Consider the following 21025-nt stretch of genomic DNA (forward strand, 5'->3'; position numbering starts at 1 on the left):
GCAATTTGTGTCTTTTCCTTTGCATCATTCAGTTTTTACTGTTATCATGCATATCATTTTGTTGAATTTCAGTTGATTGAATGTTTGAGTCCTTTGGTTTGGTCTTTCTGAAAGAACTGAATGAAGTGTTGCGTTTAGGGTTTCTTAGCACCTCAGTTAATTTGTCAGATGGTTTAAAATGAGTGTATTTTTGCTTTGGTAATTGATTTTCGGTTTAAAGCATTTTCCGAGTTTTCAAAAGGCAGCCCATGTAAGACAGATTTATATGGCTCATATAGTGAACTTCAAGTAGGTTTAATTCTACATTCCTGCATTGCATTAACTCTAATGACTGCAGAAGATACACAGCCAAGGCCACTTCCCCTTGTCACCTTTAAATTTGCAGCAGTCAGCTTTGGTCGACCCCTGACCTCACTGAACCCAGCGCATGTGGTTCGGGATTCCACAAAGACTCTCTGACTTCCGCCCTCAGCTACTACAAGCATGAATCTCAACAGCTACTGAGGTGTGTCCTAAATGCCTCTGCTTCAGTTTACTAAGCTGCTCTGTGTCCAAAATGCCTCTGCTTCAGTTTACTGAGCTGCTCTGTGTCCTAAATCCCTCTGCTTCATTTTACTGAACTGCTCTGTGTCCTAAATGCCTCTGCTTCACTTTACTGAGCTGCATTGTGTCCTAAATGCCTCTGCTTCACTTTACTGAGCTGCATTGTGTCCTAAATGCCTCTGCTTCAGTTTACTGAACTGCTCTGTGTCCTAAATGCCTCTGCTTCACTTTACTGAGCTGCTCTGTGTCCTAAATGCCTCTGCTTCACTTTACTGAGCTGCATTGTGTCCTAAATGCCTCTGCTTCAGTTTACTGAACTGCTCTGTGTCCTAAATGCCTCTGCTTCACTTTACTGAGCTGCATTGTGTCCTAAATGCCTCTGCTTCAGTTTACTGAACTGCTCTGTGTCCAAAATGCCTCTGCTTCAGTTTACTGAGCTGCTCTGTGTCCTAAATGCCTCTGCTTCACTTTACTGAGCTGCATTGTGTCCTAAATGCCTCTGCTTGCCAGAGGTGCATATCCTTGTTTCTCTGGCTGAATTGATATTCAGTACACAATACACAAAAGCAATTAACCAAGGATTTAGGCTGTTGTGGAAGATATTTCAGTGCAACTACTATTTTAGCTTATCATTCATCATTTGGCTGTACGCTTGCGGCAGCATCTCTCCAGCTTTTGTCATGGTGAAAGATTCTCTAAAAGGCTAAAAATGTAAGTTCTACCCTGTCTGGCACAGGGCAGTGGAGATCACATATGATAGGTCAACATGCCAGCTAAACATGTACAGCTAAATCCACATAACCAGAGAGCACGCAGAAAGGGCATCGTTGAGTAAAGATTTCCAGATCCTGATGATCAACGACTGTTGGAGATCCCTCTCGCTGTCAATTTGTACTGTGGATCACGATCCGTCCAACGAGCTGTCATTATGAAAGGCAGCTTGACAGACACTTTTGCCCCTGCTGGCTGTTATCGAATGGCTTTACAACCTGTTTTCCTGCTTTTATGCCATCATAAGAAATTGAAGTTTTGTCCTTACCACCTTTTGATTTAGCCTTGGTGCCAAAGTGACCCTGCCCTAAAAATGTCAAAATATGAGGCCTGCCATTGGGCGAGATAAGAGATGTTATCTTTTGCTATCCCTCATCGTGATGGTGATCACTCTGTTCTGTTCCAGGGTTTTTAATACGAACATCCTGTAATGTCTACCGTACTGCTTCTTCATACAGCTTCATTCAGCTATGATGCAGCATTTTATTATTCATCTCTTCATAAGCTCATGTTCATGCTTAACATAATGCAAACAAGACATACAAAATAATGTAGCCATGATCAGCTTTCTGCAGTTCTGTGCGGAGAAGGTAATGGCTAGGTGTGCATTATATTTATTTATATTATATTTATATTTTCAACAACCTGGGCAACCAGGGCAGACACTAACAGGTGCTTTTTCAGTCTAAGTTGAAGATGATGTTGATATAAACTCCCTTTACACTACCAGTACTGTCCTGTGAGTAAGCAGTGAACAGAGGATCTTTTTGCTGATGGCAATTTGGGGATGCACTAATTCACCTCTCAAACTGGCGACTGGGACAATAATGTGACAGCTGCTATTCATTGTATTTCATGTTAGTCATATTTCATATCCTCACTACCGAAATCAAGTATTTTGGTCATAAATAACCCTTTTCAAAAATGTCCATTTAATGAATTATTTTTTGCTCCAAAATTGTTTTGAAATTGTCAGCTGGCAGGTTTATCTTCATTTATATCCAACTTCATGTTTCCACATCTCCTCTGTTCCCATTGACATTGTATATGTGAGAATTCAGTATATTTGTGATTCCATTTCATTCTTTTTGAATGTTTGAGTTCAGATGAACGCACATTCTTCCCAGGGAGTATGCACCACCTGCCGGAGCTTCTTTTCAGTCATCTCAGTAGAATGCCCTTCACGCTCTTCTGACACGGGTAGTTGGCCCAACCAGTGGAGACACCTCCTCCCTGGGTGAAACTACAGCCTCTTGCTGTTATAGCCGAAGGGCTGTATTATTGTTGTTGTTAATGATGGTGTGTGTAAAGGTGTGCTGTGAAAGTATAGCTTAATGTGGTTTCATCTGCATTTGGGGTGGGGGTGAATTATTTCTGAAGGCGCAGTGTATACCCACTCTCTGAGCACAAGATGTATGCATGGTGCATTATCATGCCATTAGAAGATGAGTACTTTGTACTCCGGCAGTAAGAGCAGTCGTCTGGCAGTCGGAGGGTTACCGGTGTCGAAGTGTCCCTGAGCAAGACACCTAACCCCCAAATGCTCCTGACGAGCTGGTCGGTGCCTTGCATGGCAGCCAATCGCCATTGGTGTGCGTATGAATGGGTGAATGAGAAGCATCAATTGTACAGCGCTTTGGATAAAGGCGCTATATAAATGCCAACCATTTCCCATTTACCATTTACCATGAAGGGATTACATTACATTACATTAATGGAATTTGGCAGACGCTTTTATCCAGAGCGACGTACAGTTGATTAGACTAAGCAGGAGACAATCCTGCCCTGGAGCAATGCAGGGTTAAGGGCCTTGCTCAAGGGCCCAACAGCTGTGCAGATCTTATTGTGGCTACGCTGGGATTAGAACCACCAACCTTGTGTGTCCCAGTCATTTACCACTACGTTACAGGCCGCTACAGATAGCCATCTGTATGTACAGATGGCTATAGGGACAATGATACTAGCAGTATCTACAGATGGCTATAGGGAGAATGACACTATCAGTATCTACAGATGGCTATAGGGAGAATGATACTAGCAGTATGTACAGATGGCTATAGGGAGAATGACACTATCAGTATCTACAGATGCCTATAGGGAGAATGATACTAGCAGTATGTACAGACGGCTATAGGGAGAATGATACTAGCTGTATGTACAGATGGTAGTAAGGAGAAGAATATTAGCTGAGGGTGCAGATGGCAGTTAGCAGGACACAATATTGTTTTTGTTTTCTGTTTTCTCTTGGTTGTGATTCTTTTTTCTTTTTTTTTTACAAAATGAAAACATGTTTGATTACAGTCCATTAAGACTGCATGTTGAGAGCCATTGCCCAGTAAATCTGCCTATGTTAACTCTGGTTTTATTGGCTATTGTTTGATAAATCACAGCGAGACAGAGTAACTTGATGCACTGATAACAAAAAAGATGAAATGCACAGCTGTGCCTCTCAAATGTCCAGTTCTGCTCAAGAGTCCTCAAACGCCCTTTAGGAGCTCTGTCACATGGGAGAGGCACAAGGCTTCATTAAAACCATACCACTATAAAACGGGCATACTGCTCTGCACAGCCCTACGTTACTGAAGGAAGGTTTAGGCAGAAGATACAGCAGTAAATGCTAAATAATATCAGACAGTCATTCTACTTTGGCAAAGCTTATTTTAAAAAAATATTTATGAATGTAATGTTTATATGCGTGTGTTTGTATTAAAGGGGATTGTGGAAAAAAAAATGATACAATAAATAAATTAAATCATGGTCACATTTTGTTAACTCATGTCCTGCCACTGTGCACAGGCTTATCCCAGGGCAAGTCAGGCAACACTGTGATTCAATTGTTATTATTTTTCTGTTTAAGCCTTTCCCAGCCAGGTCTATGCTGTAGCCATCCAGCAAATGGGGTTAACGCGGCCCTGACTGGGAGACCATAAATCGAATTTACTACTGTTTGTTCAGTGAAACAAGCTAATGAAGAGGTTTGATAGGCAAAGAGCTGCACAGGGTGAACACATTTTTGAGCCGGGTCCAGGAACATAGTGTTCTCTGTAGCTGGTTGGTGTGTGACGTCTCCTGGCACCGTGCCCAGCTGGGTCAAGTTCATTCAAATAAGAGAGCGCGTAGGCTGGCGGGTGTGGAGGCTGACGGCCCTGGAATGCGGGCCTTGTCTACACATGAAGGAAGGTGTGACTGGGATTTTTCCACGGGAACTGGTTCTGTGAGACGTTCAGGTGGGCCGCACTGCAACCGCAAAGATGGTAATAATGATGATTGTCATAACGATAACGAAGATGTAGCGCCACGGTATGGCTTGTGTTTCTGCAAGTGTTGCACACAAATCTTCTTTCCCACAAGTCCGCACGCACTTTTTCCACGTAGCTATCTTTTGCGTTCTTCTAAGTCTCGTAACATAAAATTACTCTCCTCACAGTCTCTTCCTCTTATCTGTACACACACACACACAGACACCCACACACACCCACAGGTGAAAATGCTTTGGTGTACTTTACAGTTTAAACGGGATCCTACTGTAATTAGCATTATTCTAAAAAAGGCAAAGACAGTCCACTGTCTTAACAACCAACCAACTAAAAAATTTTTTTACTATTTTTTTTTTTTCTTCTTACAATACCCAATATTTGCTCTAGAAACATAAAGCAATAAAAAAGTAGGATACAGTTAAGTCATCTGTCATGATAGGTGTTTCATTCGGCTACATTCAACCCTGATGTTTACAAAAACGGCACGTCTCGGGTGAGACAATTTCTGTTGACCGCACGGTGTGGAATTGTGAATGAAATGGTCTGTTTCCGCCTAGGCTCCAGATGCGGAGATCTCGGACTTCTCTGACGGTGAGAGAACCGAGCGTGCGGCCCAGGCCAGATGTGAACACGTTTCCTGGAAACCAGGCGGGAACAACAGCAGGTCTGCCAGTGACTGGGTCAGGTCCGCACAGGCAATGCTCCGGACGCCTCAGAAACAAGACAGCAGCCACATCAAGTCCCCAGAAGACTCCACTAAAAAGAAGAAATTTCTAAGGTGTCCATCTCTAAATTTCAACTTTTTAAGTTTGTGTACTTTGATTTGATTTGGCTGCCTGTTCCTGTGGCTGCCTGGTCTCGGTGCTGGGATTCCTCCCACTGACATCACACATGATTAAATTTGAAAGCGCGGAGGGCAGATTGATAGCATTTTTAGTGACTGTGCACATATGACCCTTCATTGTGAGCTTAAGCTCTTGTCTCCCTCCCTCCCCAATGTGTACTCCAGTGAACAGTATCTGGGTCAATCAGCTGCTGGCCAAAGTCTCAGTTCTATGTACACTGTGTGCCCATCTGATTGTATTTAGTAATCAGCTCTCCTATTGAATGTGATCGAAGTCACACACAGGTCTTTGTCATGAGGTCAACTACAGAATTTACAGTCAGGTGCAATTTTAACTTGGCACTAGATGGTACATTTTGTCCTTAGCAGCATTGTTCCTGATAGATAAAGTGTGCTGCTGAATCGCGTTATCACATATTTATCTGTCAATATTTACAAGAACCGGGTGGATTGAAGGTACAGAGTTCCTGACTCTCACCGTGTAACTTGTGCATGTGCAGTACGTGTATCTAGAGCAAGACTGAACCTAAAAATAGGTGTACTGTCTGACGGATGACTGATATATCGGGGCTGATACTTGCATTTATGAACTATATCAGTTTTGGTCGTCCAAGGTGGCAAGGTAGTGGGATCTAGAGTGCGTTTCGAGAAAATAATGTTGAAGAAAACTGATACTTTTATTTACAAAGATAGCATTACATTTCTCAAATTACTATCACCATTTGAATTTTTTTTAATGTATTTTAAACTTTGCACATTTTCAGTAGGACACTGTTACCTCATCCTTAAAGGTACCAGATTGTACATCTTTACAGTGTTTTATTTTAGGTCCTGATATCCGTAAGAAGACATTTGTGTGATTTCAAGTTCCGAAAAAATCAATCAACTTTTGCATCTCCATTCTCCTGCGCCTCTCATGGGCTTTACCAAGACCAGGCTGCTTAATGACTGGCTGGCTGGCTCCAACAAACTGCTTGTGATGTCATAACTTCACGGAATGGCTTGTTTAAATGCACATTTCTTACATACAGATTGTGTGGATTTATTGGGGACTGCGTTTCCTTGAAGTCCTTTATAATCCACATAGCAAGGGAAGTGGAACAACATGGGACCTTTAAGTAATCATGCTAATGTGCTAATTTGGTACGAGAGAAACCACTCCTATTATACTAAACACTGCTGAAAACAATTGTGCTCTTTAACCCTTTAAGTATCGCCCCTTTTCTTAACACAATCTTGAAGATTACATGCCCAAAATAAAATGGTTATGATTCTTGAACCCCTTTGACTGCATCGATAATTCTGGTCTCTTCTGAAAGGTAGCCCTTTGGGGTTCAAGATTTACTCTATTGCTAAAACAAAGTTACAGAAGCTCAAACACAGTGGAAGTGGAAGAATTATTTTCTCACTGAAAAGATTTTCAGTTTTTGAGTGGATACAGATTATTGTTATCCCAGAAGAATATCCTGAGAATTGCAGGCCTCTTGGCTCACCTAAGGTCTGTGTTCATGAATCCACAATAAGAATAGACAGGGCGAACATGGTATTCATGGGAGAGTGCTAGTCTCAAATTTGTAAAAATGACTTATGCCAAAAGGATGATCCACAAGCTCTACGGACAGATGCATCAAAAGTGGAAGGTTTTGGATGACACCTAATATGTATGGTGCAATGCAAATAAACACACAGCTTTTTCACAGTAAAAGCATCATACCAACAGTCAAACATGGGACCTTGGGACCTGAACGACTTCTCTCAAGGAACCATGAATTCTCCTCTATCAGAAAATTCATAAGGAGAACGTCTCGTCGTCTGTCTGTGAGCTGAAGCTGTAGTTTGATTAGGTTATGCTCCAAGACAATGGTGGAAAACAAAGGCAAGTCCACATCTGAATTGCTGAAAAGAAACAGTTTTAAGGTCCCCATGTCAAAGTCCTGACTTGAATCCAATTGATATACAGTAGGACCTGAAACAGTATCTATGTCCAAGCAGTGTTTTTGAATCCCATATTGTTTTGGCTGTAGTACTTTTAATCTCATCTAGTACTTTTAACCCTGCCTTTTGCGCAAGGTATAAATGACTGCCTTAAGATGGGAACCGATTATATACATTTGCTTAGTTTTTAAAAATGCTTTAGCAGTCAGAAAGAAGTACTCTATCCCCCCAACCCACTATAGACCACATATGTCAGTCCTGCATTTTCAGTTGAAAAACACCAGATTTTCCACTTTGAAAATGCTTCTTCCTGAACCAGTCAGTATTTGCTATTATAAATGATAACCATACAGGGACTACAAATATTTGCATTTGATGGAATGCTGAGGCCTATTAAAATGAAAACAATATGTTTTCAAACCCACCACATGCTTTCTGCTACAGCACATAGACTAACTTATTTTATTGGAATTAGGATCCATAATTAGAAACTGTCATTTGATCACTGCCAGCAATATGTTCATCCTGAATGACTTTGTGGTTTGATACTAGGTTTGTAAATAGTTTTTACATATCAGTCTTTTCATAGAATTGAAAAGGTAAAGATTAATGCTGGGTTTTCTCTTGGAAAATTTCATGTCTAATCTATGACCAAAAGGGTGGAGTAAGTCCCACAATCTGAGCTGCATTCTACATGAACTACATGAGTCCCATTCTGAACTAAATACAGCAAATTTATCTTTGATAGGATGTACCTTTTCTCCAAATTATTGCACTAATCAACACCGCGAACAAGGAAAGCATTCAAGGAGTGTAAAGTCCCCATTTGCAGTTTTCGGGAATAAATGACAACTTCTGGGGCGCCACACTCTAAATGTTATTTATTCCAGGGAAAGCCAGAATGCCAGAGTGTAATGGGCAATGAATTATCAGCTTCCCGTTCCCTTTCCTCTTGTAAATCAGGACCTCTACTTGTATGAAAAAGCCTTACCAATGAATCAGTTTAATGGAGGGGGGCTTCACGGTAACGCCAGCCCTGCTGCAGGCAGACTTGCTGTCTCTTTGGAGGTGATTGACCTTCATGTATGGGCCAGCCCTCTATGGCTTTTTAATTGAAAGCAGTAACTCCAGGCTGGAAGGTGAGGAGACCCACAGGGCTGATGGAGACTCCCTCCTGAGCCCTCTTCTACAGCGCTGAAGAAGCAAACTGGCGTTTCACATGAAGACGGCAAAGTCTTCATATTAACTAGGCCGAGTTGAAGTATTGTGGATGTAATGCAGGGTGTTGTAACACTGGGGAAACTTTAGCACTGAGCGAGGAAAACAATGAGTGTGTAGGACTTGAGTGTTGATGCTGAAGGGTAAGTTCACTAAGAACAAATATCATATAGCGGATGCGGTTCGCATGAATAGCCGTTTGATTGATTGGCCAAAATTACCTCCTGTGGTCCGACTGGCTGGTGATGGCTGTCTTGTGACTTGCAGTGGGAGGCAAAAGCTCCACATTGCGTGAGCTTCATTTACTCCACGGCTAGGGCTGCCCAACCCTGTTCCAAGAGATTCAATTCAATTCAATTTTATCTTGCATAGCCCTTTTTACAGAAGGCTGTCACAAAGACACTTTGCAGAGTAACAGAACGGCAAACACCAGACCTGAATCCCCAAATACCAAGCACATTAGGTTAAAAAAAAAAAAAAAAAACTCCCCAGTGGGGGGAGAAACCCTAAAACCAGTAGTGAGGAAGAAAAAAAACTCTGGGAGGAAATCTCTGGAGGAACCCGGCTAGCTGGAACAGTTGCAAATGAGGAGAAGCAGTTTAGAAAGGCCCGCTGACTTATCTGTAGCTTCAGGATGTGTCGAGGCGTGGGGGAATGGACCAGGGGAGGAACAGGGCTGCAGCGGTCCGTGACCTCAGGACGAGGGACAGGGCTTGAGTGGACAGAGATGGACTGTCCTGTGGGTTTTCACTCCAAACCTCAGTAGTAGTGGAATCATTTGTGACTGATTGGGGTTGAATTGAAAACCGATAGCATGGTAGATCCTCAGTAACGGGGTTGGGCCGCCCCAATTCAGAAATTGTTGCCTTTTGAGACTGTGATTGCTGGAAACCTGCGCTACATGGCCGATGTGAGGAATGTGATTGAGAGTGTTCTCTTCATTTGCACAATGTAATGATACGTGTGTGTTCCTGCAGGGGGGGTCTGGCAGAGAGACTGAGTCGCCTGCAGTGCAGACAGAGATCTGCCATCAGCTTCTGGAGGCACCAGTCCATCTCCGACTGTACAACCCCAGCGGGTAAGCAGGGGCTCGCTTGCTCGCTCACGCGCGTGTGTGCATGCGTGTGTGCGTGTGTGCACATGCGCGTGTGCGTGCAGAATGATGTTGACCTTTAACGTGTTTAACATGGCTATTTGTGCATGTGACGGATCATAATCCTAATACCATGTATTGTGACCTTTGGTTCCTTTTTAGTCTGATTAGCCTTATATAAAAAAAAAACTTTATATGTATCTGTGATTTGCATAATTTACCAAACTCCTTGTTGCATTTAGTCATTTATATCTGTGCTACAGTGTACATTTGAAGGGCATTGGTGGAAAATTAAGCAATGTTATCTGTCTGTTTACTATAAAAGAAAATGTAGAAGTAATTCATAAATTAAGTGGGAAATGTCAAGGTTGTAGCCTATTCAAGTATTTACTTTACTATAAGTGCTTCTAAATAAGTGTTTTACCTCCTGTGGTCTGACTGGCTGGTGATGGCTGTCTTGTGACTTGCAGTGGGAGGCGAAAGCTCCACATTGCGTGAGCTTCATTTACTCCACGGCTAGGGCTGCCCAACCCTGTTCCAAGAGATTCAGTTCAACTCAATTTTATCTTGTATAGCCATTTTTACAGAAGGCTGTCACAAAGACACTTTGCAGAGTAACAGAATGGCAAACACCAGACCTGAATCCCCAAATACCAAGCACATTAGGTTAAAAAAAAAAAAAAACTCCCCAGTGGGGGGAGAAACCCTAAAACCAGTAGTGAGGAAGAAAAACAACTCTGGGAGGAAATCTCAGGGGGAACCCGGCTATCGAGGGGAGAGCCCAGCCAAGGTGTAATGCTACGATGGCCATTACAGAAACGCCATTAGAAATCTATTATAGCAATTGAAATGGGTTACCGTTAAGGTCACGCACACACATGCGTGCGTGCGCATGTGTGCGCGTGTGCACATGCGCGTGTGCGTGCGTGCAGAGTGATGTTGACCTTTAACATGTTTAACATGGCTATTTGTGCATGTGACGGATCATAATCCTAATACCATGTATTGTGACCTTTGGTTCCTTTTTAGTCTGATTAGCCTTATATAAAAAAATCTGTCTGTGATTTGCATAATTTACCAAACTCCTTGTTGCATTTAGTCATTTATATCTGTGCTACAGTGTACATTTGAAGGGCATGGATGGAAAATTAAGCAATGTTATCTATCTGTTCACTATAAAAGAAAATGTAGAAGTAATTCATAAATTAAGTGGGAAATGTCAGGGTTGTAGCCTATTCAAGTATTTACTTTAATATAAGTGCTTCTAAATGTTATATTGATACTACCGCCACAAGTGATGCATGCTTGTGGAAATGTGGTAAGGTCTTTGCTTTAGTTTAATTTGTTACAATGTGCTGTTATGTCACATTACCCTGCCGACATTAGACAAAATGATGTTCAAGTGCCTTTCTCAACAAAGGCTTAAGGATTAATCAAGCACGAGGAAAATGATGAATATGCTTGGTAGACTGAAGTGACTAAGCACATATCAGGTGACCACAGATAAAGTTAAGGTATTGAACGCAAATGACTCCAGTTCAGTTTTCCAGGTATCTCCTGGCATCAGTGATTAATTTAAGTCATTGATTGATCAATGAATCCACACACCTTGTTCTCCTGGCTTTAATAATGGCTGTTGACTGGAAGGAGACTATAAAGTTCTCCCATCACTGTGTAGTTATTAGCAAGCTCTAGTTAAAAGGATGGCACTGACCACCATTGTTGTGGTTTAATGTATGGTTACAGTTAACCTTTATATGATTTCCACATGGATATGTTCTCCATGAGGACCCCTCTATGAACAAAACAAAAATGTGTTGGCTTTACCTTATTGCAGTTGAAAACCAGATCTACTGTTGCTTGTACAGTGCATGATTTGCATCAAAATGATTTGCAGTTTATAATAGTTTGCCTGCTTCAATAAACTGGCTGATTTTCTATTTGAAAATTGTGCACATGTACTTGCGTCAATCGCACTCTTCTTTTGGTGTAATTTCAGAAATGATACCTTTTAAAAAACATACAATTAATTTTGAGAGCCAATAAATTGTGGTTTTCAGTTAATCAACTTTGTGTTGACGTCATGTAGGTTAGTGAAAGAAAATTGTGCAGGTAGAGCAAAGACCGGTATGACATGTGTCTTTGTGTGGCAGGCCTGTCTACATCTGTGAGATTTCTTATGAGAGCGTGAGAACATGACTCAAAGTGCGAGTGTCACGCCAGACTATGTCACCTATTATTAACATAATTCTGCAGAATAAGGTGTCATGTACGTGATACACCTTGATTGCCTGAGGATTTTATGGAAACTACATCGTCAGACCTATTGCTGTAACAAAATAAAAATAAAAAATTTTTTTTGGGTTGCAAGCCTTTCCATGTGCTTGTATTTGGTTGGTTTAGCCCTATAGACTGTCCCTCCCTCTTTCAGATGTGTTGGCTGGGTGACTATGTCTCGGTAGCTAAATAGTTACAGTCCAGCTACTCTTCGGAAGATACTAAACTCAGATTGTGGTGTCAGCTGGCTAGGAGATGAATGGCTGAACACATTAGCAAAATTGTGTCATAAATATCCTCAATTCAGAATGTTATTATTTTTTTAAATCAAGTAGAAAGGGAAAATAAGCTGCTACTGCAGCATGAAATCATCTGAAACATGGAAGGCGTGTTTTGAACAATGTCGTTCTTGTCACACCAGAATATAAAGTAATGTGTTTTTCATCTTGATTGAATCTTTTTGTTTGCATGTTTCGCTTTGAAACTACAGTATAGGTTTGGTTTTCTCTCTTCTGTGCATCGGAGACCAAAGCAAACAAATGGTGATATGTTACTCCTCTTAGCAAACAATGTGACATTGCATCATATATTATCTTTTGAAAGTGCTTATTATCTTCCATACCTTTCACTTGGGTCTTAAGAAATGTGTTCATGATCCAGGTGTTAATGGTGTGTTAGAAATACTTTCATGAGAAGAATCTTGAGAATCTGTGCCCCCCTTTACACCGTTTTGTCCCTGTATTACAGTCTTATTTCCAGGGACTTTCGGAACTCTCCGGTGGTTCAATACATTTTCACACATACTTACGTTGATGCATTTTTTTGTTATTTTTGAGATTTTTAAAAATAGTATTATTTGGTTCATTGAAATGAGGGGAATTTCAGAGTTACCAGTTGCCTATACCATGTAAATGGTTCCCCCATTTGCCAATGGGGGAAAAATAATAAAATAATCCACAAAATAGTCTGTATAATATAATTATATAGTTTAGTCCAGAATTATAAAGCTATAATTATACTTGTGCATTTAGTAGCCTGTCATATATTATGTGCCTGAAGAGGTTTCTCATAAGCTAGATCTGAAAGCACACGCACAAAGAAACTTGCATGAGCATTGAAAGCATCCATAAATAATCGTACCTGCTTACACCCTCTTTGACTACGCAAAAAGCACATTTAAACCTTTGGAGATGCACACAGCACATGTGCTGCTGTGCTGCCGCAATGTCGCTACTCATCAAATACAATGAGCAAATTATACACCTCACAGCTTCCAGCACTCCCTCTTCTCTGCACTCCTCCCTCATTGGGCCTCATTGTATGTTCTTGGCTTAGTAACAACCATTGTACAACAATAAATTGATTTTAATAGCACTGTCAGAATTTTACTATGCACATATTTGCAGCACATGAAAAGACATGCTGCTTAGAAACGGATTGAAGAGACTCCAAGAATATAGACAGGCTTGTTTTCATGGTGTTTCGTTAAGTTTTAAGGATCTCCTCGGGCATCATGAAGGACATGGCACGTTGATGCTAAACACTGAAAACTGCTGTGCTTGGTGCATAGCGACATTCTGACAGTGCTGTTTGCTCTGCTTGCTGTGTGTCCTGTGTGTTGTGCAGTTGTAGATAGCGTGCTTCTTCCCAAAGCCTGAAAATAATCAAAAACCTGATTTTTATTATTACCTGGCTAGCTACCTTGAAGAGACTCCTGATGGGAACTCATGTTCATGTGATTATAATTGGTGTTTTCAGGTACTGCCACAGTTGCTATATTTGCTTTGAGTAGAGACTTTGACTGGGTCTTGGTTGTAGTTGGACAATAACTCCAAGTATACATCAAAATCCACACAGACATGGTTAGATAAAAACAACAACCATATTCTGCAATGAGCATCTCAGTCTTCAGACTTAAATCCTATGAAAATGAAATGGTCTGAAATTATGAGAGGGGGGGGGGGGTGGTGTCCCAAGGACATAAATGATTCAAAAAAGTTCTGCATGGTGAAAATGGTCAAAAATCCCTCCAAATATATATTTTTTATATATATATATATATATATATATATAACTTTTTGTGCATATTTATTAAGGGTGCCAATCATTCTGGAGCCCCCTGTATTGCATATGCAGAAATATGGCCACCATGTAGCACAAGAATATTGAACCCAACATGGAGTACATGTGAAAGTACATTTGCGGACTCTGAATGTTCTTTTTATAAATTAGCTGTCATGTTGTGAGCATGGTCCGACAAACATCTCTTACTGTAGGTTTTTCCAGTACTTGTCATTTTGTCAAAGGATCCTTGCATGGTTTGTAAACTTAGTTTCTTGTCTACCTTATGCTTTTCATAACACTTCTCTTTTCAATCGCAGAATCAATGGCATCCGTGTGTGAGATAGATTTGTTTTCTGCTTTCTAGAGCTTTCTAGTTGATGGTGAAACTAGGCAGTCAGGAAATGCAGATGTTTTTTTTTGATAAAGCCAAATGCGAACTGACTCTTGTGTTAACCATGAGAGGAAAGTAATCAGAGGGCGACAGGAAGCTTTCAGCTTGCGTGGGTTTATAGTTTCCATCTTTTAACTCCGCGGCTGTGTCACATGCAGCCCAGTGGCATATGGTATAATCAGCCAGCCCATATACTCGTCTACCATACGCGGACAACCTGTGAATTTTTTTTTTCTTTTTTTGAGTGAGCGCAGCGATTTGTATAGCTTTAGCGCTGTGGAAAGTAGGTCTAAAAATCCAGTCTTGCATAACCCATTTCTCATCTCTGTCTGGTTAGATGCATTCTTTGTTCATTACCATCTCATTGTCATTTCCTAGCCTTTAGGATGTAAGATCATCATGCATGCAGGAACTGTATCAGTATAAATTTAATTTATGTGACAGTTTGTCAGATACTTCCTTTCTTCTGCTCAGCTGAGGACTTTTCAAATTAAAAATGTGGACGCAAAATTGAGAAGTTGTGTGCGGCTCCATTGTTGCAGTTTTGCCTTGTATCTTTAGCTGTTTAAACATTATGATTGTGATTATTCTTTCAGTTTCTTAAAACTCACATAAACATTTTTTTTAAACGTTGCAGCTGTGAGCAGTGCTCTCACTGTTGGCTCCCTGAACCCTGGCCCATAACCAAACCAGCCCTGGCCCATTTTAACCAAACCAGGCCAGCAGTGTACTTATTTTGAAACGTGCACGGGCATAAACCTTGCCCATCGGCAGTGACGGAGTCCACCAGCAAACAAGCCTTAGATCCTACATCTCATGTGGTTAAACCAAAGAAAATGAGACCTATGTGTCGTGTCTGTAACGACAAATACTGAGGCATGTTTAGCTAAACCTATATTTCTCTCAAACTGTAAGTTACAGTTGCATCGTTTGCACTAGACTATCTTATCTTCGTTATGTAGCCAGCTAGTTACATAGACAAATAACTGGCTTGCTCGTAATATACTTGGTTAACTAAAGTTAAAACTTCTAAAATATAAATAGTGTTGTGTAGCACAATGAAGTCAACATTTCATAAAGTCAGCATGAAGTCACCTGTTTGTTGCTGAAATTCCTCTCTTGACCGTTAGGAGTCCGAAAATACCTATTGTACCTTAAAATTGTGTGGCAGCTGGGAACCAAATGATTTCAACGTGATTGAACCTGAATTTAAAGACAAACCACATGATCTCATTATATTGCTTTTGGGCATAGCAGAATTGTCCCAACTGAGGTTAGGGGACTGCTGCCAGATGGAGAAAAGATAACCTTGCTTTTTGTCTTTTAGGGTGTCAAACATATATCTGCATGATGTATTGCATTTGAATCTTCTTTCAGTGTTTGCATTGTTGGATAAAATTGGTGTGATGTTCTTTTTGCAGATGAAAGTAATAAAACTTTTTTTTTTTCACATCAACCCAAATTACCTCATAATGATGAAGTACAGCCTTTAGAAGCACTCTGTTGTTAGAATTATAGACATGCTTCTTTCTGTAAAAACATGCCCTTACCTGCATGAAATTGTGCCAAGGATTTTTTTTTATCCAAGTATTTCTCACGGTAAATTTGGAACAGCTATTGCATTACCTGCAACTGCCTTTAACAGGGGAAGGGCTTTTCAGGTTTGTTATAACATAAATAAAATCAGTTTTGGCAATTTCAGTAGGTCTGCACAATTTCAATTGTAAAAGACCTTTCTTCAGCATTTGCCCATTAATAAGTATTTGCACAAATTTCTGCACATTTGTGGTTTCTATACTGCATTTCATTGACCTTCTGCAGATTCTGTAATGGTTCTGGTCAGTTGGGGTTAATGCCAGTGGGGGTGCTTGCATCTGGGGATAATCCCTGTGGACAGTGCAGATGTTTCTCTACAGGATAAAGGATTTTCATATTCCACATTAAAGTGGCAATGCTAATCGAGTGACTGAAATATTAAGAGTTAAAAGTTAAGAGTCTGTTTTATATAAGGTTTTCATTTTTGAAACCACAATGCAAGTTTTTTTACTTGGTGGTAGAACTTTTGCACCAGGCCCTTTGGTTGTGTTTACATCATGTCTTTTTGGGTTACAGTTCAGTTTGTGTTATGGCTCAGAAACATTTAAGACTTTCTGTATGCTGCTTTGGCCATTGCGTCTTTGCGCCATGATTGGCAATGCATTCACGACCATGTATTTGTATGAATAAGGTTATTTTGACATTTTTGACAGCCATGCTGGCCATGCTAGTGGTAAAGCTCATGAAGGTTTTATGTAGTTTTTATGCTTATGCTGGAAAGAGGTTTTCATAACGGCTGGTTTCGATAATGGAGCTCTCACTGTTATGATGCTCCCATTGATGGTACCATTGGTAAGCAAGCAATCGCAGTCTTTGGTGGAAGCTTTTATGACAGTGATGGTTTCTTCCTCTCTTCCCCAGGTGGCAAAGCTGGCGTGCTGTCGCTGCAGCTGCTGTCCGTGTGGGAGGACTGTGGCATGCACGCAGCCTTGTGTCAGGAGGCCGAGACCAGCGCCCCCCCCTGCCCGCCTGGCACAGCGCAGCTCCTGGTCCTCTTCAGCAAGGACACAGCAGCCCACCTGGCGCCCAGCCCCGGAGACACCGTGCACGTGTACCCACAATGGTAGGAGTCCCACTGCTAACCGAGGCTCTGGCAACCAGGCACTGGGGTTAAAGTGCTGTCCTGTACACGACCTCTTTTCAGATGTACTGTCACCACCTGGCAGACGGTTAAAGCTTCGGTGCTCTGCTTTTGAGTCAGTAGATTGCATTTGAGCTGAAAACAGAAAAATGTAAGAACTGACCGTTCAGCCCCTCTAAAGAGATGGGGTTCTCAAGCTTGGTCTTGCTTTGTAGTGTTTCCTGCAGCCAATTTCTGAGCAGTTAAAATGATTGAAACCTGCCTTTAAGTGAATTCATTTCTCCCTTGCACTTCTTTAAACATTTTGACTCCTTGTCCTTTGCTTTGTATTTGAAAGAAAAACATCACCCAAAAACCGAAAGATAATGTTCTTACTATCCTAATTCAAACACTCAGAGCATGATGCATGTTAGAAACACTCCTGATTACACAGTTGGGACAAACTCTGATCCTGTTTAATATGCAAATGACATCTGCATTGGCATTCATACTCCTGGCGGTTCAAAAATGCATAATTTATGCAGAACATGTCTCCGTCAGTCGAGCAGGTTAGCATGTTTGCACAGTGCACATCTTTTAAACTCTTATCTTTAAATAAGGTGTACACAGCCATTTCCATACTTCCCTTGAGCTCTGATAGTTCATAGAAATGTCTTTCAGATGTTGGGGGAAGGCTTGATAGAAATGGTTGAGGTTGGAAGATGGGGCATGGTAGAATTATGGGAGTTTGACTGAAAGCTTTTGAAAATTAATCAAGTTATATTTTGTAAATATGGCTACCACAACACACACATTTGGAGCAACATACAGTGCATCCGGAAAGTATTCGCAGCGCTTCACTTTTTCCACATTTTGTTATGTTACAGCCTTATTCCAAAATTGATTAAATTCATTTTTTTCCTCCAAATTCTACTCACAATACCCCATAATGACAATGTGAAAAATGTTTTGCAAATTTATTAAAAATAAAAAACTAGCTCAGGTGCATCCTGTTTCCACTGATCAACCTTGAGATGTTTCTACAGCTTAATTGGAGTCCACTTGTGGTAAATTCAGTTGATTGGACATGATTTGGAAAGGCACACACCTGTCTATATAAGGTCCCACACTTGACAGTGCATGTCGGAGCACAAATCAAGCATGAAGTCAAAGGAATTGTCTGTAGACCTCCGAGACAGGATTGTCTCGAGGCACAAATCTGGGGAAGGGTACAGAAAAATTTCTGCTTTGAAGGTCCCAATAAGCACAGCGGCCTCCATCATCCGTAAATGGAAGAAGTTCGGAACCACCAGGACTCTTCCTAGAGCTGGCCGCCCGTCTAAACTGAGCTATCGGGGGAGAAGGGCCTTAGTCAGGGAGGTGACCAAGAACCCGATGGTCACTCTGTCAGAGCTCCAGTGTTCCTCTGTGGAGAGAGGAGAACCTTCCAGAAGGACAACTATCTCTGCAGCAATCCACCAATCAGGTGTCATGTTTGGAGGAAACCAGGCACCGCTCATCACCTGGCCAATACCATCCGTACAGTGAAGCATGGTGGTGGCAGCATCATGCTGTGGGGGTGTTTTTCAGCGGCAGGAACTGGGAGACTATTCAGGATTGAGGGAAAGATGAATGCAGCAATATACAGAGACATCCTGGATGAAAACCTGCTCCAGAGCGCTCTTGACCTCAGACTAGGGTGACGGTTCATCTTTTAGCAGGACAACAACCCTAAGCACACAGCCAAGATATCAAAGGAGTGGCTTCAGGACAACTCCGTGAATGTCCTTGAGTGGCCCAGCCAGAGCCCGGACTTGAATCCGATTGAACATCTCTGGAGAGATCTGAAAATGGCTGTGCACCGACGCTCCCCATCCAACCTAATGGAGCTTGAGAGGTGCAAAGAGGAATGGGCGAAACTGCCCAAAGATAGGTGTGCCAAGCTTGTGGCATCATATTCAAAAAGACTTGAGGCTGTAATTGCTGCCAAAGGTGCATCAATAAAGTATTGAGCGAAGGCTGTGAATACTTTGTTGTGTGTAGAATTTTGAGGAAAAAAATGAATTTATTCCATTTTGGAATAAGGCTGTAACATCACAAAATGTGGGAAAAGTGAAGCGCTGTGAATACTTTCCGGATGCACTGTATGCAGTCAACATTCATTTCTCCTCTAGACTCCACTAAAGGTTTGAGTAACCTGGGGTTTCATTTTCCCATCTGCAGTCCTGTCCCATACGAGATCTAGGTGTCCTTATGTGAAAGTGAAATTATTTCTCAGCATACAGCAATACACTGTTGAACAATATGTAATCTTATGTGTTCCTCATGGTAGCCATTCTATGGGTCATATTGATCATATAAGAACATTATAGATATTCACTTATATTGGTACATTTATTTTATAGGATGTGTTACGCAGTGCGTGTCACTACTTTCAGAGTAAAGCTTGATTCTGAAGTCATACGTTGCGGCTTCGCTTCGATTGTGTGACATTATTCATTATTGTTCTCCTGCTTCTTGTTGAAATGAACTGGTACAACAATGTCTTTGTGGTGCGCACACCCGATCTCAAATTACCTTTCCATGTCAAGTCGAGATTTGATTAATCACAAAATTGGCCTGGAATTGAGCGTACACACAGCTTGTGCACAAGTCTGTTTGTACAAGCCTGATGAATGAGGCCTCGGGTATCTATCATTTCAGCAGCTAGCGCCGCACGTATTTTAGCTGTCACTCGATAATTCATCCTTTTAAAACCTCTAATCTCTTTTCATTGGAATCATTTGCCATTCAGCAAAAACATTTAATCTTGAGCTGACTTTGGATGTGACTATGCAACATTTATTGTTCATGGCATGCCTGGGTATTTCTTGCATAATATGACCATATGACGTAAGGATGAATTGTCTGCAATAGACATTAAAGCATGAAATTGACTGTTTATTATAAATTGCAATTATTGTTTGAATGTGAAACAGCATCTAGTACATAGTGGATGCCCAGAACCAGGAACCCCTGGTTTAGACTGTCAAACACTGTGTTGAGCTTAGATACAGTACAATGGCCCAATATTCTCTGATTCTTCTATTTCACTTACCAAGCTGTTCTTACATCGACAGCTCTTTAAAAAAAATAAGAAATGTGTTCATTTCCATACATTCACAGCTCGAACACTGATATTAATTACCTTTGCTAGTTTCTATCTATGCCACCTTGTGAACCTGAAAAATAATTTGTTATTCACTTTTGTTTTCAAGAGCCGTAATAGATCGTCTTAAGTCTTCATTCAGTGTATTTTTATGTCATTGTATTTATGCATATTCCTTCTGGAGTGCATTCAGTCGCTCGTTATGTTTTCTCAGGCTTATATATTTAGAATTGTTAATCCTGTCATTTTGGACAACCCACTCGCCATGGGGCCTGTCAGACTAATAGCAAGGTTAGCAGACAGAAGCACCGATCACACTCAGTCATGCACATGTCATGACCATGCCAAGAAATCTACTGGAAATGTTGACGTGTTCCAGTAGGTCTATAATAATGCAAGTAAAGTCTGTATATCCATTGTGGGTACTTCAGTTAGCAGCTTAGTCACAGTATCATGATCAGAGTAAGGTGTTTACATGTCTCCTGCCTTATTCATAGTATGGTAAGCCCCAGAGTAGTCGAATGATGAGCGTCCTGCGGAGGCGGCTGCTGGTATAAACTCTGTGGTTGTTCAGGACCACAAGCATCATTGGGACACAATTCCGTTTTTTCAAAAGACATCTTATTGTTCTTTCTCTGATTCCCTGGTTTGTGATTGCCGACAACTGCCCACACCCGCTAGCCCCCACCCACCCCACCGCCTCAGCCCCCCCAGTTCATTCTTGTTGAACACCACCAAAACCCTAGAGCTGCCTCTGCCTTCCTACATGTTGATTTATATAGAATTCAGAAATGAATGCCCAACTAAAGACATTTTCAGTCTGAAGAA

The 21025-nt window shown here is 41.2% G+C and overlaps 1 protein-coding gene across 3 annotated transcripts in view; it reads left to right on the forward strand.

Moving 5' to 3' along the window:
- The window catches only part of spidr (scaffold protein involved in DNA repair), a 68756-nt gene that overhangs the window by 6152 nt on the left and 41579 nt on the right, over nt 1-21025 (forward strand). For all 3 annotated transcript variants that reach the window (XM_061255406.1, XM_061255409.1, XM_061255407.1), the window contains exons 6-8: nt 5129-5349; nt 9546-9646; nt 16851-17052. In XM_061255406.1, the coding sequence (XP_061111390.1) occupies nt 5129-5349; nt 9546-9646; nt 16851-17052 (524 nt within the window). The remainder of the gene's footprint in view (nt 1-5128; nt 5350-9545; nt 9647-16850; nt 17053-21025) is intronic.

Source organism: Conger conger, chromosome 9 (genome assembly GCF_963514075.1).
Source record: "Conger conger chromosome 9, fConCon1.1, whole genome shotgun sequence".
NCBI classification, from domain to species: domain Eukaryota; kingdom Metazoa; phylum Chordata; class Actinopteri; order Anguilliformes; family Congridae; genus Conger; species Conger conger.